Source organism: Atractosteus spatula, chromosome 8, assembly GCF_055471065.1.
Source record: "Atractosteus spatula isolate fAtrSpa1 chromosome 8, fAtrSpa1.hap1, whole genome shotgun sequence".
NCBI classification, from domain to species: Eukaryota; Metazoa; Chordata; class Actinopteri; order Semionotiformes; family Lepisosteidae; genus Atractosteus; species Atractosteus spatula.
In genome coordinates, this window is record NC_142713.1 from 16,117,219 (window position 1) to 16,138,918 (window position 21,700).

Here is a 21,700-nt window from a genome sequence, read left to right on the forward strand (position 1 = left end):
ATTTCTCAGTGGAGGTTTAGTCAATTTTTGTAGTTTCAATAAACCTGTCTAAAATGGCATATGTTTATGTTGGAGGTTTATATATTGGCATATTTTATTGTATTTTTTACTTGTCTAATTTCTAAGCACTTTAAGAAAATACATGAACAGAAGTGAAAGCTAAAACAGCATTAAAAACAGCACCAATATTAATTATAGTCAACGTATTTATTAAATACAATTTTTCTTGCAAAAAAATATTTTCAGTCATATTAAAACCAGAGCACCTAGCTGAAAACCCATGTGAACATGCTGGAGAACAACAGGACTGAAAAGCTGAGAGACAGGAATGCTAACTGCCATAGTAGTAATATAATTTATTAAGATATACACTGTATATAGTTCAGTAATTGCCTTGTATTATGCATAAGTTTTCTAATATGCATAACATTTAAACCACAACTGCTTGCAGTGAAATACTGAATACTCCAGAGTTTACACTGATGAACTTTATTTTCTTTAAATGTTCTGCATAACTGTTCCAGAAACCACGTTGCTATGCTGTTCTACTTTAGGAAAAGAAACACCACACTCTGTTTATTCTTTGATATGACTGTTATACTGGGCAATAAAGATCTTCAGTATTGAAATCCCACCGTGTAAAAACATTTTGCTTTTCTTTTCAAATGGATGCAAATAACAGGACTATAGTAATAATCTGTCAGAACTGTTCATGATTTGCTGCTTGCACTTGCTTGCTGGCTTTTGCAGTCTTGTCGCACAAATCAAAATGGAACTGCAACAATCTGTTTTCTGAAGAGATATCTGATCAGTGCTATTTTTAAAGCATATCAAATCTGCAGAAAGGCACCACTGTCTCTGGCCAAGTACTGAATTGATGTGTAAGGTAATTGGCAATAGGAAACAGGAAATGCAGATGATTGTTAAATCAGGCTTAATTTTCATGACAGCTACACACATCAGGTGCTAAATTGTATCCAGAGTGCAGTGGAATTTTTAACACCATAAAAAGATGCTTGGTGTTAGTAATCTATAAGCAAGCAACCTCCAAACCTCCAAACCAATTAGATTTAAATATTAAATTAAAAATACATTTTCTTAAATAATATTCAAAATGAAAAAATAAGATCTGACATACTGTACCTGTGGGAATTAATTCTACTAATTTTTCCAGACTTGTTCAAAATATTCCTTTGGTCAGATAAGGTGCTCACTTTGTAATGGCAGGGAAAGTGATAATGCTACTCACTTACTGCAGCATTTAAATTAAGATGATGGATTAATAATCAGCAGAATACCAACATTTTAAAAGGGCTATGAAATTATGATGCATTGGAGAATCATTGAAACAATCTATTAAAAACATTACATCTGAAGATTTCAGTTTCAGACAGATAAAGGGCAACTTTAAACGTCTTTCTCATCTCAAGACTTTTTCACACTAGCATGAATCATCTGCAACGTGTAGAGAAGAGGATTTATTCCACTACATTTTGGTAATGCATCACTCACCAATCACATTTCAGAAGGTGTTCACTTATCCTGTCAAAAAAGGACATGTATTCTGGCATAACTTTAATAACTGCTAAAAAAAATATGCTCAAGACATGTTCCGGGGTCTAGGCAAATTGTGCTCCTTTCCAGACTTCATTTCTGAAGATACAATGAACATACACTGAAGTTACATGGCAGCAACATCACTGTCAAGGAAACAGCTACCAAAACACCCGTACAAGTGGAGAAAATTGCCAATGGGTCACTGCATTCCGACAAGCAGTGTCAGCACTTCCATACCTAAAATTCACTGAAGTAAAGACAAATAAAAAAACAGTTGTTTCAATTTCAAGGGTTGGCTCAAAGATTAATAATGCTTAACTATCAGATTTTTTTCAAGTTATTTATTTACCTGTCTAGGTTATGTCACTATTTACATGACACAACTGTTAAACACTGCAATGCAATGCTGAAAACTGTAAGTAACACATGGCCTAATATACTTTTATTTTTCTTATTCTTTATTATCCTTTGATTGTTTAAAATTATTTTATTTCCACTTAGGAATCCTGAATGTTCAGCCTGAATAATGATTATACATACCTGACGATGTATTAACTGTAACAGTTTTTACAAAGTAAAAGATAATTGATCATCTAAACCTCACAAGAAACAAGTAAGCTGTGAAATAACTGCTTTTAAGTGTAGAGTTGTTATGTCTGGACAGAGGTGTCTGAATAACTGTACTGAAAAGACACTGAATGTTGTGTGAACACCGGGTTTTGGTTACTGTTCTCCTTTACCAAGAATGACCAATTGTACATTTTTGTGTTTTTGCTAAGCATTTGATTTGCATCCCAGTTACAACTTATAAGGAGTAGTCACACAATGAACAGAACAAAATTCATGAAACCAACATGGCAATCTAGTCCTCATGAGCAGGGCTGAGCAGTCCCTCTTCTTTGCAGCCCCGGGGCAGCTACTGAATACCTCTGAGTTTTACATTTTCCACCTCATCTTATTTCTAGTAGACGAATCATACATTTCCAGAAAATGAGGTTCACTACCACTGTCTACTACAGAGTAGTTTATGGTTTTTGTGCAGTGGTTTACTTTTTTCAAAGCACAATTACCAAAGGGTAAAAGTAGCTTTTTGTAAAACTTGTAAGTATTTTCAATTTAAACAATCTAAAACATTGTTCTTTTAATTGTTATTTTTTCATTGTTTTTTTATGATGCCATTTATTTACTGAGCTTGGAGTGCTAGTTGCTAATTGCTAATTACACACTACATAAATGCTTTTATAGGCTGGTAACAACAGCGTCTGTTCGAGCTATCCTTTTTACAAACAAAAACTTTAAGATATAGTATCCCAGATTTTTAAACTTTATATAAAATGAACAGTTCCACAACAAAAAGGTTCAGTTTACATTATTATTTTGAGAATCTTGAGTTTCTCCTTCATGTAGAAATGTATTTCCTTAAGATAGTGCTATTTATTAACTGGATATGATGTGCAACTTTATGACAGAGTGGATTCATAGTTTTGAATCCCACATTCAATTTCAAACGTATTTCACACATTTGAAAATAGTTGAAAACTCAAAATGATTTCACTCTAAGTGTAAAAGAGTCTTCTTGAGTTTTATATGGTGTTATCAGATTTTAATTAAGTTTCCATATAAGAGAACCTGTCCCACCTTTCAGAATGTTAACATTACAATTTCAAGGCAGATTAATTTAAATTTTAAAAAATGACTATACATTGTTTAATGATATTATAAATACCTACCTATTCTGTTTTAAAGCATAACTGTGCCTGAAATGTTATGTTTAAATAGAGCAGCATGTTTACCATTCACTGCAGTAGTTCACAATACATCAAAAGAGTTCAGTAATACGGTATGCAAAAACCACAAAGGCACACAGTGTGAACAATAAAACCTGAAGAAGTGTACTCCAAGGCAAACAACATACACGGGAGCATGGTTGCAAAGTATTAATTAAGAACATACTGGCAACAGGATTTCCTTAATGTCTCAACAATTAAGCAGCCTCTTAATCACAACAAGATCAAACCTTTCTTTCAGACAACAGGTGTTACTGAAGGGGACAGTCTGAGGATTTTGGTGGCATGTCAAACCTCGCCAGACATTACAAGCAAAAATAAAAGTTCAATAACATTCAATCTGTACAGTATAAAAGCTGTATGTAGCAGCTACAAGGAAATTCTGTGCAAGCATCATGCCGAAACACCACCTTACACATACTGCAAAAAACTATATTGAAAGAGATAAGGAAGATTATGCTACCTGGAATACGTCTTCAAATGAAAAACTGGCCTAAGGAAATAAGTGCTATATCTCACATTTAGATTGAACTCGGGGTTAAAATGGAACAAAGAAATGCATGCTGTTATGAAAAAGAAAGAAGGAGTACTCTATTAGCTTGTGAAATCTGTAATTTCCTCTCAAGAATACAATGTGAATACATTTTACACCTTCTATTAATTAGTTAACTTTGTACTATTAACCAGGCATGTAACTTTAGAGCCAGGATGTCTTTGTTCTAACTGTATTTTTTGCAATTTTAAACACTCTTAAGAAATTTAGTTACCAATATAAGTAATATTTGACAAAGTTGACTAATATCCTTTCTTCCTCTCATAATGTGTAACAACGTATTAAAAGAGGACAGAAACCTGTTTTAGTTATTGTTGTATAATGCCCCGGATAATCTACATTGACAACAAACTGCAACTGCAAATGAATTAGAAAGCAAATGACAAAAGAAAAACCTGGGATTTCTACATAGTGAGGTAAACACTTGAAATGTAATGGGAAAATGCATATTACTGGAACTGACATATTCACTGTATGCATGACAAATATTTTAAACATTTATCTCCCATTGAACATTAACCCAACATTAGAAAAATGGTCAAGGTTTTAGATCACGTTCAGACAAAGTGCATTACCAAATGTTGTAAATTACGCTATTGCATAATTTAAAAATGTTGGTGACCATCACATATTAATAAAGACCCAAAAAGCTTTCAGTGTGCTTGTACACATTTGTAATGTGAAAAGCAAAGTCTCTCCTTTTCTTCAAAACATTTTGTTTCACCTGCTTTACACTTCAAAAGACGTTTTAGCGATGTATGTATTTATCATGTTCAGACGCTAAAACCGTATGAATGACACAATGACACTGAACATGATAAAGTCGGTAAAAAGCCTTTAAAGTGCACTGCCTCAAAAAGGAAGCACTTTATTGCCTCCATCAAAAAAGAAAACAAAACAGGTGTTTAAAGACAGAACAATAATGCACAAACTGATCATTGGTACCACAGTACTGAAACGCAACGCACAGACAACCACAAGATATTACTGCTTCCTATGACTAGATTTGCATTTAAATTTATCAAAACATGAACAGAAGTTAAATGTAAATGTTAAATTCTACTGATCCAGGTAGTACTCAGCAGTACTGTGACTGTGCCTAGTGCACAATACTAAATGGGGGAAGTTTCATTCTGCAATGAAAATGACTTTGATAAGCTTGCCATAAGCCAATTAGCAAAGAAAATGTGCCTGTTTGCAGGCTGCAGCAGGTAAATGTCATTAATGCAGTTACTGTAATATAGAGCACTTACATATTCCTGACCAAAACTGCTCACCATATAAAGCATTTCAATCAGGCTAGTGTGTAAGCTGACGCAGAGTGGAAAAAGTTAGAACAGCCGCCCTTGAACTTTTAATTGAGCTACAGTGCTTAGCCTGTTAGGTATGAATATTTAGAAGATGAAGTGACTGTTGTTGTAAAAAAAAACCACCTAAACAGATATCCATCCATTTTCTAATAACTTTAACCAATTTAGGGCTGCGGGGTCTCAGAGCCTTTCCCCCCAAGCAATAGGTGCAAGGCAGAGAACACCCTGGATGAGACAGCAGTCGCAGGGCGCACACAGACACATACTGTACACACTCGCAACAGGGCCAGTTTTCCCAGAAGTCAATTAACCAACAAGTATGTCTGCGGATTGTTGAAGGACCAGAGCACAAGTAAATTTCAAGTGCCATATAATACTGTATACTCAGGGTTTCCCACAGTTGTTAAGAGAGGTTACTTTTTTCATGCAGTTAAACCATTACTTAATGTCTACCTGCTATTTTGAAGGCCAGTTATTGGACTAAAGCCTTCTCTCCTAACATAGTACAGCCAGAGAGCAAAGTAAAACTTGAGACAACTAGCATTGGAAAATGTGCTGTATTTGTGTTCAAAAAAGAAAAAAAGATGCTATATACAATAACACAAATAAATTAACCACACATCTCCTGAATGGTACATACTCCTGAATTAGTAACATATTCAAGATGTGGCAAACCTTTTAGATAAGGCAGACATAAAACAGCCTTCTACATTTTATTTTGACTAAAAAAAGGTATATTTTGTAGTTATATTAACCTGGAGAGAGCTTGGCTGTTCTGCCAAAAAGCATGGACAACAACTGCACCAAGTCACCGTGCAAAGTTGGTACTTACCCAACAAGACTTGCAAGACTTTACTTTTTTCTCTTTAGCTTTTGCTATAATTTAATATAATGTATGTTGCCCTTAGAAATATTCAGTTTGAGCTTTGAATAAAATATTAAATTGAAAAAATTGTATGCATCATTTTGTATTTTAACAAAAAATAATACCAGAGATATCAAGAAGGGTCTGATTTTGTTGAAAGCCACTGTACATGTCTGATGATAGTAAATCCTGGATTTATTCAAAGATTATTATTTAGGATTTACTTTTTAAATGAGAATTAGGAAGTGGCTTAGTCCCATTATACCACAATCAGTACAAACTCTTAGCTAGTAAAGATGTGGGTGTCCTTAACATTGTCGTCTTGGATCTGGGTCATATTTCAGGGCTCCCATTCTGTACAGGTCATCCCAAAATGTGTCAGTTCTCAGGGAAAACCTGTACATGGATGACCACAGCCCCTCTAATTGAGACAGAATTAGTGACCCCCGAGCACAATAGAAACAAACAAAATATTGTCAACATGCTATCTCTCTTGCTACATACATATACAAGGCCCAAAAGTGAGAGCAGAGCCATCCGTATATACTATTTCATGCTCAGAGCTACTGTGGCGATTTACCTACATAGCACAATGTATGTATATTAATAGAAATTTATAAACCAGACATCTGCAGTACAAAATTGCCCACATATCAAGGATATATTAAGGAGTGGTGGCTGAAAGGTAGATATTCAGACCCGAAATACAGTTCTTGAAGCTTAACTATCTTTCTGTGATCATTTCCTCATGCAGCTCCCTCACAGTCCAAATTAAGTCAACTAAAAATAACGACCCTGTACTATCAAAGGACACATATATCCTTTCATATAAATCAAAGGCCAGACGCTGTCCTTTTCTCAGCCCTTCTGAAGCACTGAGAAACATCAACTGTGTTGTCTTTCTCAGAACACAAAGCAGCCAAGATGCAATCACCAAGGACTAGTGAGCCCATATGTAATTAATCCTGAATCTCAGCACACAGAAACCCTTTGCCCAGATATTTTTTTCTTTGCACACAATTCCCCAAATGTTTGCAGCTTATAACAGAAAATAACTTATACATTATGACCATGAACTAAAGATGAACCCCTAGAGAGAGCACGATCCAAACCTGAACTGAAGTGGACATGTTCAAAGAAAAGTCAGGGGTAGCTGCCCTGACAATCTGTATGGGCTTTGTAACGAAGGAGTATGAAAGAAAGATGCCAGGGGCTGGTCTGATCTAAGACTGCTATCTGTGGTTTCCACACATCAATCATCACCATACAAGCAAGACAGGACAGAGAAAAGGTGCATCCATTACTTCAGAAATAAATTAATCCACTGCTAACGCAATAACAACAACAAAAAACAACTTCCAGTCAAAGTATTTACAGACTAGTACTGTATTCAAAGATACATTTAAAAGGCAGAATTTGTTTTGTATGCTTTTGAATTCATAGAAGCCCTGTTTTCTTATTTTTGCACCTAGCCATTATGCATCTGCTTTGTTTTTGACCCAATAAAAAAAGCAATAAAACTATCACATATCAAATGAATGGACACTTGCCAGGTCACGGTCTTCCTTATTTTCTGACCAAAGATAAACAACTTGGCCAAAAAAAACATTCTTTACGCTTGATGAAAGTAATGTAATTCACAGACTCGTTAAGCAATCGACGAGAATTTCACTGCAAGACATCGGTTCCACGTACAGAACACACAGAAACTCAGAAGAAAACAGCTCTGTAATCATACATCCACGCGTTTGTGTCCATTTTATCAGAACACTCCATGTTTTGAATTAGTACGGCTTGCAAAGTGCTTCAGCTCTGTTTTAGGAACAGTCAGCAAGCCGTGACCAGCAGTTATGTTAATGATCCATTCTAAAATGTGAGAAAGGCAGAACCCCTTGACCTCTCAGCTAGCAGGCAAAAACGCTGATGGTTCAGCTGAAGGTAGTCCAGGCCACTGATTAATGTGATGACACACTCCAAATAACCAATATCTTTACAGAAAGATTTGACCATCAAAGCTATTCAATCTATTCCATCTTCTTCTTCCCCCCAGTGCGTTATAACTAAATTATGCCGTAGTGCCTCTGGACTCTGAAGCCCTTTTATTTTCAGCCAGCCATGTCTCTGTACCTGCCATCCGTGAAAGGTCAGGAACAGGAGGTCTACATTTTCCCGAGAATGGGACAGACGAGCAACTGTAGTCTAACAAAATTTACTGTTCCTATTTTTCACAAACATCACACAGTGTTTTATCATGGGAGCCAGGACTAACCAACAACAACAATTAGAGTAAGAAAATTACAATAAAAAACACTTCAAAACGCATTCAGCATAGGCTGGTTTAAACTTCACAATCAAAATGAGAGACTGATTAAAACACAATACTCAGGGTGTTTCATTAATTTCCCTAAAATCAGACTGTATATTAAATACCATTTATGTTGACAAATCATTTACAAAATCATTCACATCTGTTAGATCTAGACAATGTAAGGAAGCAATGAAAACCACATTATAAAGTAACATAACAATAAAGATATTGCAGCTGAGTCCAGAAAAGAGCGACGAAACACATTCTTAGGCTTAAAGGAATGCCTTAATGACCAAAGAAAAAAAAATTTGAGCAGAGCAAGTATTGAAAATCCTCAAAGGATGGAGAAAATCAACCCAATGAACCTTTTCAAAACCCACACTAAAACATGAAGTACAGGGTAAGCTGAAACTACAGGGAAGTGAATTTAAAACTTAGGACAAGAGGCATGTATTTTTACACAAAGGATTGCATGAGTCTGGAACAAGCTACCACCCACGTAGTTTAAAATGGCACCTCCTCTTCTTTCAAAAATGGTTGAAAAAATCCTCAAATCAATTAGCTACCAGAACCCAAACAAGCTACAAGAGCAACCATTTGTATGCTCTTCATCTATTTTTTAACAAATTGCAAGCTCACCTTTTTAACACACAACTGTCAGTTTAATCAAATTTAAAGGCTGAAGTGCTAACATATTTTTTAGCTTTATGCAACCAAATCAGCTTTGGCAATCACAACTCGTCTCAGAAAAGCCGGTGTGCAGTATGGCACCACTGGCGAATGCTGATAAGCTGGGCTCCTGAACAGAATAAGCAAGAGGGATGAACAGACCCTTTAATCCTAAACAAGGGGGAGCACTACATCACAATATAACTACAATGCAACTCTCCCAGCACAAAGAGATAATCTCACATACCAACCAAACTTTGTTAAATAATAGTAACTCTCTTATAATGTAGGTTTCTTGGATGCCAGTCCTTCAAAGGAAAAAATCAACATAATTATCAATAAAATAAGCTGCATTAAATTCCTTTATTTGATCTTATTCAAACAGTACTATGGTACAGTGCTAACTGCTCTGTTTCCTAGTTAATGGACTAAGAAAGCAAAGATCTGGCACTGAGCAAGAGTAATACAACCATCGATAGCATGCATATGAATGAACAGAAGCCCACACACTATACACTGCATATACATATAAACATCAAAGTTAGCTCCTACTGTTCTTTCCTTTGTTAGGTTTTGTACATTGTATACTGCCAGTTAGACTAACAGTTTCACACTAGTAATTAGCAAAGTACTGTACATAATAGCAACTGTATATAACAATTTTTATTTTGTATGTGTGCCTTAATTTATTTTCCTTAAATAAGTATCCGTTGAAAATACAATTTCTAAACCTTTTGGACATTTTTATGTTAATACTAAAGATTATAATGGCATTTTGTTTTATCTGAATGTTTTTTTATCTGTGACTCCAATGTCCTTTACTGACATCCATAATGGTGTCATTGTTTAAAATAGTTTTAAGTACACAACAATTCTGTTTGTTCAAACTATTATAGTTTTAAGGACTATAATAGTTTATCAGTATAAAAATCAATTTTAAAGATTTCCAAAAGGAAGAAGAAAGAACCGAACTTTATATATTATTTTGAAAAATATTTTCCTTTAGAGTAATTATGTTTTTATTATTCTTGTAAAGCAATGGCTAAGCCATTGGCCTGAATAAAATTAGCCAGCAGTAGACCACATGCAGCTGCCTGTGTGTTCTAGTACAATACAAATAAATGACAATAACACCATTTCTTATAACCTCCAATAAAAATGAGAGCCAAGGCTAACTAGTCTTATATTAGCAATAGTCTTACAAAGGAATGAGATATTATTATCAGCAATGCAAGCAAACTGGAAAGCTGCTCTGCCACTTATCTTCTCACTATAATTCCTTTACAAGCATGCCTCCAGTCAACATAAGGAATTTGATATGTATTGAACAGACCAACCTACAGACCTAAAGGCGCTGTTGCTCAGCTCGGTGGCTGTTCAGAAGTCTTGAAAAAACATTAACTAGATTAGATCCCTACCCGTGCATTGCATTTCTTGTGTAAATTTAAAAAATTAAAATGCCTTTACTGTAAAAGGTGTGTAATTAAACCTTCTGTAACATGTGGTGAACTGAGAATGGACAGAAACAGAGAAGAGATTAACCACATTTGTGCTTTGGCTCTGAAATGCCAACAACAATAAAGAACCATTACAAAAAGCGTCAGAGGTACAGAGAAGACATTAGCATTTTATAGTCTTCTCAGCACTTTTTTGTACAGCAGTGTGGCATGGTTTTCATAAGGTTTAATTTAGTAGCACTATGTCACCCCCACTACTGCAGAAAACTGCAAAGCAGCAGAGCTAGGACTGAAACTTGTCTTCTCATATCAGAGTGTGCCTGCCAAACCAAAACAGGCACTGATAGCTGGTCTGAGAGGATGCTCCTAAAACAGAGCTCATGTCAAAGACTAACAAACTATCCTGTTTGAAATTCACCAAAGTGTACCCATTTCCATATATGAGTCAAATCCTCAAGGCAACTCTTTATTTATACGAAATTCCTTTACTCTCTCAAATGCCTTTCTAAATTTGTCTTGCACAACCAGTTTTTAAAAAGAACATGCTGGACACCCTTGATTGATTTTCATGGTCTCACTGTGTATTTGTGTACACTGGATAATGTTTTTCTTGAACATTGAAAAAACATACACACAATACACTCTGGAACAGGTAAAACATCTTGTTTTTAAGGAAAGAGTCATTTCAGCTTACAGAGCCTTGAAACACTCCCATCTGTTTCCTGCCCTGTAAGAACACACCTGTGAACTATTTCTTTCAATAACAATTCTTGCAAACAGATCTGAACACAAAAATGCCTTCTTATCTTCAAAGACAACTCCAGATGGTATACATTTCTCTGATCAAGCTTACCATGCTGTTGTTCTACTTTCAATTCCTGCTGTACAAGACAAACGAAATGTTGCCACTGCACGCAGTTTGAAATAAATAACTCAAAGTACATAATGGTTTAATATTATGTTTAATAAATAAATATAATATAATACGTTTAATAAATATAACAATTGTTCTTAATCTATAAATCTATAAATTTGCAGGCTGAGGAAATGCCTAATTTTAAACTAAATTGATGCACTGATAATGACAATATCATAAAAATAAAAGTAATACAGGCTATGTGGTTTTGTGGATTATAGTGAAATATCCTTATTGGCATTGAAGATAATTCATTGGCTGATTTGCAACAATAATGCATCAGGTGATTTGATACAGATGGTACCTAAAGTAACTATTTTTCAGTTGCACCAAGTTAAACACTACACTTGCTTAAAAGCATTTCACAGAAACAATTATATATTTGATTTGTATATATAAAGTGGTCAAACAATATAAATTGATATCATTTACATGATCAGGTTAGGATCATTATTTGTATGCAACATACAGTACCAACTTGCAAAAAAAGCTAATTAAACTCAAGTGTTTCATGTACTGTAGCGGATGAATATGTGTTGTGAAAGAATAAACACAAAGTGAAAAGAAAATCTAAACAAAAGAGATATAATAAAGTTTTGGAAATGAGCTTTTCAACAGATCAGTTAAGAATAAATATGAAAATAATACATCCACAATCTGTTCAAATGAGTGTGAATGTATTTTAGTCTTAAAATATGTTTTAGTTTAGTCTGAGAGCAATAAACCAAAATATGAATTTAGAGGGGCGTTTTTGCAATCCACCATTAAATACATAGGAGGCAAGAGCGGGTTTGAAGGTTTCTATGACACATTTGAAACAAGAAAAGGTAACAGTACTAAGTGAACTCCTCGTGAGCATTACTAATGGATGAGCATTGTGTTTAAAATCCCCATTCAAGAGTCTGCACTACCATTAAAAAAACACATTCAGAAGAAGAAGCCACTTAAAAGTGCACTATGCCCCAGAAATACAGTATAATCAATATCCCTTTATTATAAAGAAAAATCATTTTAACAGTTGGAAATAATATAGTAAAACCAGACTTCAAATGAAATTCCACAACATGAGTAAATACAGCTTAAGCTGTTCTTTTCCCCAATTCAAACAATCTGTAATTAATGATATCCTTTATTCAATATTTGTCAGAAGCACTGATCCATGCATAATGTTACTGGATTTACTGTACCTTCCATATTGAGAACACGTACCATATACAATATATCCCCCACAATTAACAGGGTCTCACCAAAGTCCTGGCACAGGTTCTCAAAATGTTGCTGTATTCATGTTTTTTCAGTAAAGAATTTAAAATAATTCTATATGGCAGTGGCAGTGGTTCTGTAGGTCATCCTAAGTCACGTCTGTTTAAAAACTGAGAACACTAACATATTGATTAAGTAGATAGTGAAACTCTGGTCCTTCAGAGAGGAAGGATATTCAGATTTCCAAACTATCTCTAATTGTAACAAGTCAGCTTTTTATTTAATGGTTACCTATAAGACCTGCAGGACTTGGTCTCTCCAGGAGTAGGGATAGAAACCCCTGCTTTTTAGCAAACGTGGAACTGTAAAATTGTCAAAGCAGATAAGGGCAATTCTAAATATCTATTACATCTAGTAAGAAAAAGACAGAAAAACAACCATGGCCATAAAAGATGCAGAAATCAAGGTTCACATGACTCCTGTGACTCCTGTATGATTTTTATGGGTTTTTTTATATTTTGGTTTATTTTTTTCTAATAGTTATGCTAATTACATAAGGTCAGGAAACAGTAATGCAGTTTTGATGTGTTTCATTATCTTTCAATTGTTACAATACATATAATATACAAGGTTGTGAATCCTGAAACATCGTCAAAACAAAACAAAAATTATCTGATTGACAGGATCCCTGTCAACTTCAGGGGAGGGGGGTTACTTCATTTTCAGTGATACAAACAACATATTAAGCTCCATCCTCTCTCCACCTATTTTCCAAAGCAGGATTACACTTTGTAGGTTGTCCTCAGCTAGGGTTAAATGGACTTGGACTGCCCTCACGGAAACATCAACCTTTCAGTTAAGGTTATGAGATGCTATTGCCATTGGACAATTTGCGTGGCTAAGCTTTTATTTGGACAGATCGATAAAGCCAGACACTGACAACACACTGTACTACTGTAACTACAGTAGCATTGCAGAAAGAGTGTTGTTTTTGATGGTGGCATCATGGTCTCCTACTCATTAATCAAATCCAACAGACCCCAGGATTTCTATAAGCTGGCTGTAATGCATATCACACAAAGAAGGCCGTGCTCATCCACCTGAATTCAATAACAATTAATGTTACAAAGCAAAGACTAACTAACAAGCAGAAGAGGCAAAGACAAAATGAAATTGCTAGACGTCTATAAGTATGTGACACCAATAAATATCATATATTGCAATCAGATACACCTGCTTGAGGGTTATCCTGTATGAGTCTCCTGCAAATCCTCCTGTTATAAAAATATGCATCTACAGTGCAGTCCATAAGTATTTGGACAGTGACAACATTTTTGTTGTTTTGGCTCTGTACTCCAGCACATTGGATTTGAAATGAAACAATGACTTTGAGGCTAAAGTGCAGAATGTCCCCTTTAATTTGACAGTATTTAGGTCTATATTGGGTGACCCATATAGGAATCACAGAACCTTTTTATGCATAGTCCCCCCATTTAAGGGGGACCATATGTAATTGGACAATTGGCTGCTCAGTTCAGTTTTATTTGTATAGCGCTTTTTACAATGGACATTGTCACAAAGCAGCTTTACAGATTTCTGGGCCTAAACCCCGAGTGAGCAAGCCAAAGCCGACAGTGCCAAGGAAGAACTCCATAGACTAAGGCAGGAAGAAACCTATAGAGGAACCAAGGCTTGAACGGGAGAGCCTATCCTCCTCTGGCTGGCACCGTGTTAAATTAGAATTAACACATATGAGAGCTATTCTATTACATGGTGGGAAAAGTACAATCATGTATGGTAATGCCCAACAGTACCCGGAATGTTCAGTTGGTTTCCTTCAATTGCTATTCCTAAGTATTTATCTGAAAGCTTGACTGAACAAATATGTTTTTAGCCTAGATTTGAAGACTGAGAGTGTGTCTGAATCCTGCACATCTTTGGGGAGGCTATTCCATAATTGGGGAGATCTATAAGAAAATGCTTTGTTGCCAGCTGTGACTTTTTTAATTCTAGGAACATCTAGGTCACCCGCTCAGTTGTTTCTTGGCCAGCTGTGTGTCATTGCATTGTTAGTTCATGCACAAGAGAGCTAACATTTCTAGATGTGTGGCATTTGCATCTGGAGTCTGTTGCTGTTGTCTCTCAACATGAGGATCAAAGAAGTGTCAAAGCCAGTAAAGCGGGCCACCATGAGGCTGAAAAATCAGAATAAATCAATCAGAGACATGGCCAAAACATAAGGTGTATCAAAATCAACTGTCTAGTACATTGTTAAGAAGCACGAATGCACTGGTGAGCTTAGCAATAGCAAATGACCTGGTAGACCACAGGAGACCACAGTAGTGGATGACCGAAGAATACTTTCAATCTTGAAGAAAAACCCCTTTTCAACTGTTGAACAGATCAGGAACACTTTCCAGGATGTAGGCATAGATGTGTCATAGACTACTATAAAGAGAGGAATACACCAGCATAATCTCAGTGGGTTCACCACAAGATGCAAACCACTGATAAGAAAGGCCACAAAAAGGCCTGGTTACAGTTTGCTAAAAAGTACATTAAAAAGCCCCTAGAGTTCTGGGACAAAGCCTTATGGACAGATGAAATGAAGATTCACCTGCCCCCAGAGTGATGGAAAGAGGAAAGTGTGGAGAAAAAAAGGAACTGCTCACGATCCAAAGAATATCACTCATCTGTAAAACATGGTGAAGGTAGTATCATGGCTTGGGCATGTATGGCTGCCAGTTGAACTGGCTCACTTGTCTTTATTGATGATGTGACTACAGATGGCAGCAGCAGGATGAATTCTGAAGTGTACAGAAGCATCTTATCTGCTCAGATCCAACCAAATGTCTCAAAAAACTCACTGGACTGCGCTTCACCTTGCAGCAGGACAACAACCCCAAACATACTGCTAAAGCAACTGTGGAGTTTTTCAGGGCCAAAAAGTGGAATGTTTTTGATCGGCCAAGTCAATCACCCGACCTGAATCCCATTGAGCATGAATTTCACTTACTGAAGACAAGACTGAAGGCAAAAAGCCCTTAAAACAAGCAGGAACTGAAAATGGCTGCTTTAACAGGGAAGATACCCAGCATCTGGTGATGTCTATGGGTCGCAGACTTCAGGCTGTTATCGATTGCAAAGGATTTGCAACCAAGTACTAAACATGACAATTTTATTTAAGATTATGTTTATGTGTCCAATTACTTTTTGGTCCCCTGAAATGGGGGGACTATATATAAAAAGGGCTGATTCCTATACGGTTCACCCAATATAGACATAAATCAAAGCTGACATTCTGCACTTTAACCTCATAGTCATTGTTGCATTTCAAATCCAATGTGCTGGAGTACAGAGCCAAAACATCACAAATTATGTCATTTTCCAAACACTTACAGACTGCACTGTATGTGAGTAAACAAAACTAAAGAATAATGACAAAGTTACATAATGTTTTAATACAGAAATGCATGCAGGAGGTGAGAGCCTGGAATGGGACTTTAAGACCTATAAACCCCAGAAGGCAAAAAAGCATTTATTCACTCTGTATGTTATATTAAGGCAGATTCTATATCTTGAAAAAAATATAAAATGACTGTACATAATGCCTACCAAAAATAAATAAGCTATTTAAAAATATTTCTTTCTAATGTTATTGCAGGACACTTTCACAAACTGCTATCACAGAAAATAGAATACAAACTTTTTAAGCTAACTTAAAATATCCATCTCATTTCCAGATACTATTATCTTCTCACTGGGTAAGTCAAGGAGGCATTAAGAACAATAGTAGAACAAGGAAAATAATACAAAGGAAACTTCAAAAATACTTCCTTCCTTTCCCAAAATATAGGTAAAAGGTCTCATAATGTGTTATTATTTAGGAAAATGAGTCTTATACCAGCATAAAGCAAATTACTGTCATTACTGCAACTCAGACCAGCTTGACACCTTAAAAATATCTGGCCTTACAACATCATTGGCTTTATACGCCTTGAGGCACGTGAGCAAAAAAATGTTCATTATGCAAACATGCAAACTTGTGAGTAAAATATAAAGGGGGGGGGGAGTACCCGAGGGCTGTGGCTGCAGAGCTGAACTCTCTTGGAATGCGTAATGAAACTCCTTCCATACACTATAAAAAGAACCTACTCCCTTCCTACTCCTTATTCCTCACCTACCCCACACAAACACGTACATACAAATACACACAGCAAAAAATATACGCATCTTCATTTTCTTATTGAAATGCAGTACTTAAGGTTGTTACACAATTTGAAGCCTACTACACGTTTAAACAGCCTGTTAAATTATAAGAAACCTGTGCTTGTACTGTAAATGCTGAGCCATTAATTGGAGGGTGTATGTCCAGAAAGGTTTCTAACTGGCAAGTCTCAAAATGCTAGCAAAGCCAAAATCCTAACCCAACACAGCTAAGATTGGTAGACTATTACAGAACAATGCTATGAAAACTAGCTCAGAATCCCAATGTCACAGTAGCAGTACCACCTGTGCTTTAGTAGCATATATGTTAATAAACTTTGGGTTAAAGTATAAGGTCTGAGAAAAAAATCCCATCTGGGTAATAAATGAGTTCTGTATTAAACCATCTGTCTTCATAATATGATTTCAGTCAAAAATACTGATCAATTTGTCATTTTTGACATCACAAAGGCCTTGTTCCATGCCGACCAGAAATTAATACAGCTTGCGGCACTGTGTGTACAGCAGAAATATACTTACTTACAATGCAATTACAGCTAATGGTAATGACAAGTAATTAATTCCAATAACGATTACCGAGCACTAGAAACAGAATGTTGCTAAATACAATTCTCACTACTTTTCAGTGAGGTGTCCTTAGAAAAGACTTCAAATTACCACCCCAATCCCATTTGGGATCACCAATTACTGGGATACACCAAAATAAAGCTTGTACCAACATGGGAAAATTAGGACTCATGTATGCTTTCCCCTGAAACTCACACTGTCAAAGCAACACACTTCTTATTTGCACTGAGACCCAGAGTGTCCAAAGTCAACCAACCCCTGTGGTGCTTAAAATCCTAATTCGCAATCAGTCAATTATTTTGCTGTATACTAAAATCCAATGTAACTCTCATCCCATACTGGCACATTTTTGTTCTCCTATACACACAGAAATAAAGAGAATACATTCTCTGTGGTTTGAATATGGCCAACAACTTTCTATCTAAATGTACCAACACAGCATTTAAAAAATGTTTAAGATATGCTATCACAGCACTAATATTTTCTTAAATAAACACATACAGGTATATTATTTTCTCTAAAAATACAAAACAAATGTATCAACTAATTCTACAAGCAAACACATTTTCAAATCAGAGAATAAGCCACATTAATACCAGGTTCTAGGTTTTACTATGGTGCAAAAGAAGATTTACGTTTAACATAGCAGGCTCTTAGTTGAGCATATCTTCCTGCTCTGCACTGTGCATGCACCTGATGCACAGGCTTTTGTGGTTTAGCTAGACCTTGCAAATTAAAATTAACTTCCAAAAGTATTATATTTGGGATAATTATTTTAACACCATATGCATTTGAAAAACATACATATATCCTCTGGGAAATTTAAGACATATAGTGTGGATATATTAAAAATAATATCTTAGAAGATGAAAGATATAGTACTATTTCTTGCATTGTTTCACAAAGAATGTATCCCCAACTACTCTAATAAAAAATGTAACCATCTACAATGCCAGTAGGAGTCTCTAACACAAGAATGAAATGCTCCTATTAAAACAAACTGTGGCTCAAACTTCTGTAAGATCTGCTTGAGCACATTATAAGATGAAGAGAAGAAATGTATCATCATCAGACTATAGATGTTCAGTGATGTTCTCCTAAGTTTCCCATTTTTGTTAACTTGATTTTCAGAGAACCACAGAAACTGCTCAAAAGAAAATGCTATTATGCTTAAAAAGAATGCCCAATCACTGAGGAATACAAACTCTAAACGCTCATCTCAGGACTTGGCCTACAGGGAAGCAATTAAAATAACCAAAATGCCTTTGGTTTTTTGATTTAGACATTGGGAAACTCACAATTAAAAGGTTTAGGAAACTCAGCAAGTCAAGAATTAATTTGTCAGCACGAGACAAAAAGAGTTAAGATGTACAAATTCTCAGTTTCTAAGGAACTATCACTTTAGGCAATTATGAGTCACGGGCCTGTGAGGGTTTAAACCATTAGGAATTAAGCAATAAGCAAAAAACAGAAACATTTAATAAATTCACCAGTTACTATAACAAACTAGGCCTATATGTTCAACATACAATGGTAAACCCTTTGTTCATGAAAATATTCAAAAATTAATTCATTTCAATTGTATAAAAAATAGTAAACAACAGTATTTTTTGGTTTTCTGAACACCAAATTATCCTAAAGATTGGTACATTTTCAGGTGAAGCAACAGAGTTGAGGCAGGAAGTACCAATACTTACAGTATGTTTCAGACCATGCATTCATACATAGTATGCATATCTCTAGAATGTCACAACTACCAACTGAGTAAGTGCTTAAAAACCTAAAAGGGTTATTGCTAAAAACTAGCACATTTTAAAAAATATTGTTTAAACTTACAAAAATGTTTTGGTACAGGGTGCTTTTACATCTTACACTGTATTAGAAAAGATTAGACTATACACTTAAATTTAAAATGTACAATTACATTTCAGCACTTTTTGTAACCTTACCAGTCTGGTCATTTGTCCAGAAAACTCCAGTTCTCCTCAAAATCAACATAATTGAACATTCAGGTCAACGAATTAAGTGAAAAATATTTTAAAATATGAAGAGTGCATATGAAAAATATATGTTATAGCTGAATATATATATATATAGCTGAACATTTATTGAATACTTAAGCTGTATATTTCAACCTACCAATATTAAACATTTAAGACTAATAATCATAAACTAGAATTGATATGTGGAATTTAAACTGTCCAGCAGAGGGAGCAAACGGTAACAAGTAGAGTAGCATTGTATCACCATACAATCCAGACAATTCTAGCAATGGATTTTTGGCCCATTCAGTCATATAATGGGACTTCACATTTTTCTCACTATTACTCATATCAAATGTATTCTGCTGTTTTGGTTCATCTTACAGGTATGCTTAATGTTGTGGAAACTACGCCAGTAGATGAAAAATTTAAATAATTTATCTGGGTTAATCCAACGAATTTCTTTGTTATGCACATACCAATAAACCATAGTATTGCATCTAAAATAAAATCTCTCATGATCCTGCTTCGTGAGTATACATGGTACACAAAAACAAAATAACTATCGAAAAATATTAAAAATCTCTATTACATTTTTATGTGATTGACGCAACACTAATTTCGATACGGTATTATTTCTAAAACATGTCATTCCTTTGGCCATGGTCCACTGGTGCACTATTAACAGTAATATTAACCATCTTAAATACATATTCATGATTTAAGATGAGTCTATCACAACTAGATTCGTTACAACAATGATAATGCAATACAAAACCATTTTTATTCCTCGAGCCTTTATGTTTTGCTTTACAAATAGACAAAAATAGTGCGTTCCTGTGTGAACCGCATGAATTTAGGATATATCTATAGTCGGTAAAGATTAATTGTGTAAGATTACAGTTGCAATGTTCAATTCTCTGTAGCCAAAATCCTCATGATGTGACTTGGAATAGGTTATGAAGTGAAATTATGCAAGAATTTTAAGAACTATCAGTACATTTTCTTGAATAGATGACACAAAACTCACGATTGACAGGTTGACACAAAGTAAATGATATCTAGCACCTATCCTTTAATTGCTATTCTGATCATTTCCAGATAATTTTTGAAAGCAGAAAAAATAAAAAGTATATGGAAAAACATTTGACATTAAAAATGCAATTTGCAATTTACACTAAAATTACATTTCGAAACCATACAGCTGGCTGCTGGTATACAAAGGAGATTCGTAAAGGTCTAATAAAAATTGCATTCTATCTATTATCACAAAGTTACATTAATGGACAGGAAAGCTGCGGCATTCAAGCTTCTTACCTTCGTACATAGGGGCCATCGGTGCAAGGACTTCTGTTATTCATGGCAAAAAAATGAAGCGAGATTTCAGCTTAGAACTCAATAAAAATCTGCCATCTTGAGCCACTGTCAGAGTCGCTGTCTCCTGCATTACTAGCCCAGTTCATCAGAAGGAAAAATATTAGAAATGCTCATCCAAGATTCTGGTTTAGGGACCAGTCCTCTGTAGAAATAGAAGGGTAGGATTTCTGCAACTAAACCCCACGGATCGTGAGTTTTGTTTTTGGCTCAAAAGTTGAGCCAAATTGCAGGTCTACTTCAGCTAATGGCCAACATGTCTGTGGGGTCCCTGCAAAAGTTGCAATGGAGAAAGCCGAGGGAGTTTGGATATAATCGAATACCTATCGAATAGATTGCCGCTAACGAATAAAAAAACATGGTCATTTATTTAATTATTTTACCATCTAACTTGTGCATATGTAAGTTTTAATTCAATTATTTACTATTCGTAATATCGTAAATTCTATGCATGAACGACAAAACCATCCTTAGAAAAGAATAATTTGTTTCTCCGCAACAAATGGTGAAGAGCTCTGAGCGACGTCTAATACTGTATGTGACGCAAATTACTTATCAACAGTAGTAGTACTAGGGAATAGCAGGGTGGCTTCGTTCTCATGACAACTTATATGTAAAGTATATAGCAAAAGATCACAACTAGAAATTGTTTTCAGGTTATTATTTTCTTAACACGCAAAATCTTTATCTTGGATTAATGATAATTGTAAAAATGTTCTACGTTTTTAATGTCTGAAATTATTGACATTTTCTGTCGAAGTGCAAGATCTTCAATACATTTAACTATTAAACACAGTAAAATATTTTCATATGGCACGTAATGTGGTATAATGAAGAAATCCCTATCGTAAACGTGAGGTAAGAAACATGTATAGTACAGTGCCTATATTAGTAATAGTATTACACATACCAGCAACACGTCTCA

At 35.2% G+C, this 21,700-nt stretch overlaps 1 protein-coding gene across 2 annotated transcripts in view; it reads right to left on the reverse strand.

The window, feature by feature from the left end:
- The window catches only part of hipk2 (homeodomain interacting protein kinase 2), a 110,932-nt gene extending 89,870 nt beyond the window's left edge, over nt 1-21,062 (reverse strand). For both annotated transcript variants that reach the window (XM_088922979.1, XM_088922978.1), the window contains exon 1: nt 20,719-21,062. In XM_088922979.1, coding sequence (XP_088779105.1) covers nt 20,719-20,737 — 19 coding nt within the window. In that variant the 5' untranslated portion in view covers nt 20,738-21,062. The remainder of the gene's footprint in view (nt 1-20,718) is intronic.
- Nucleotides 21,063-21,700: the final 638 nt, after the last annotated feature.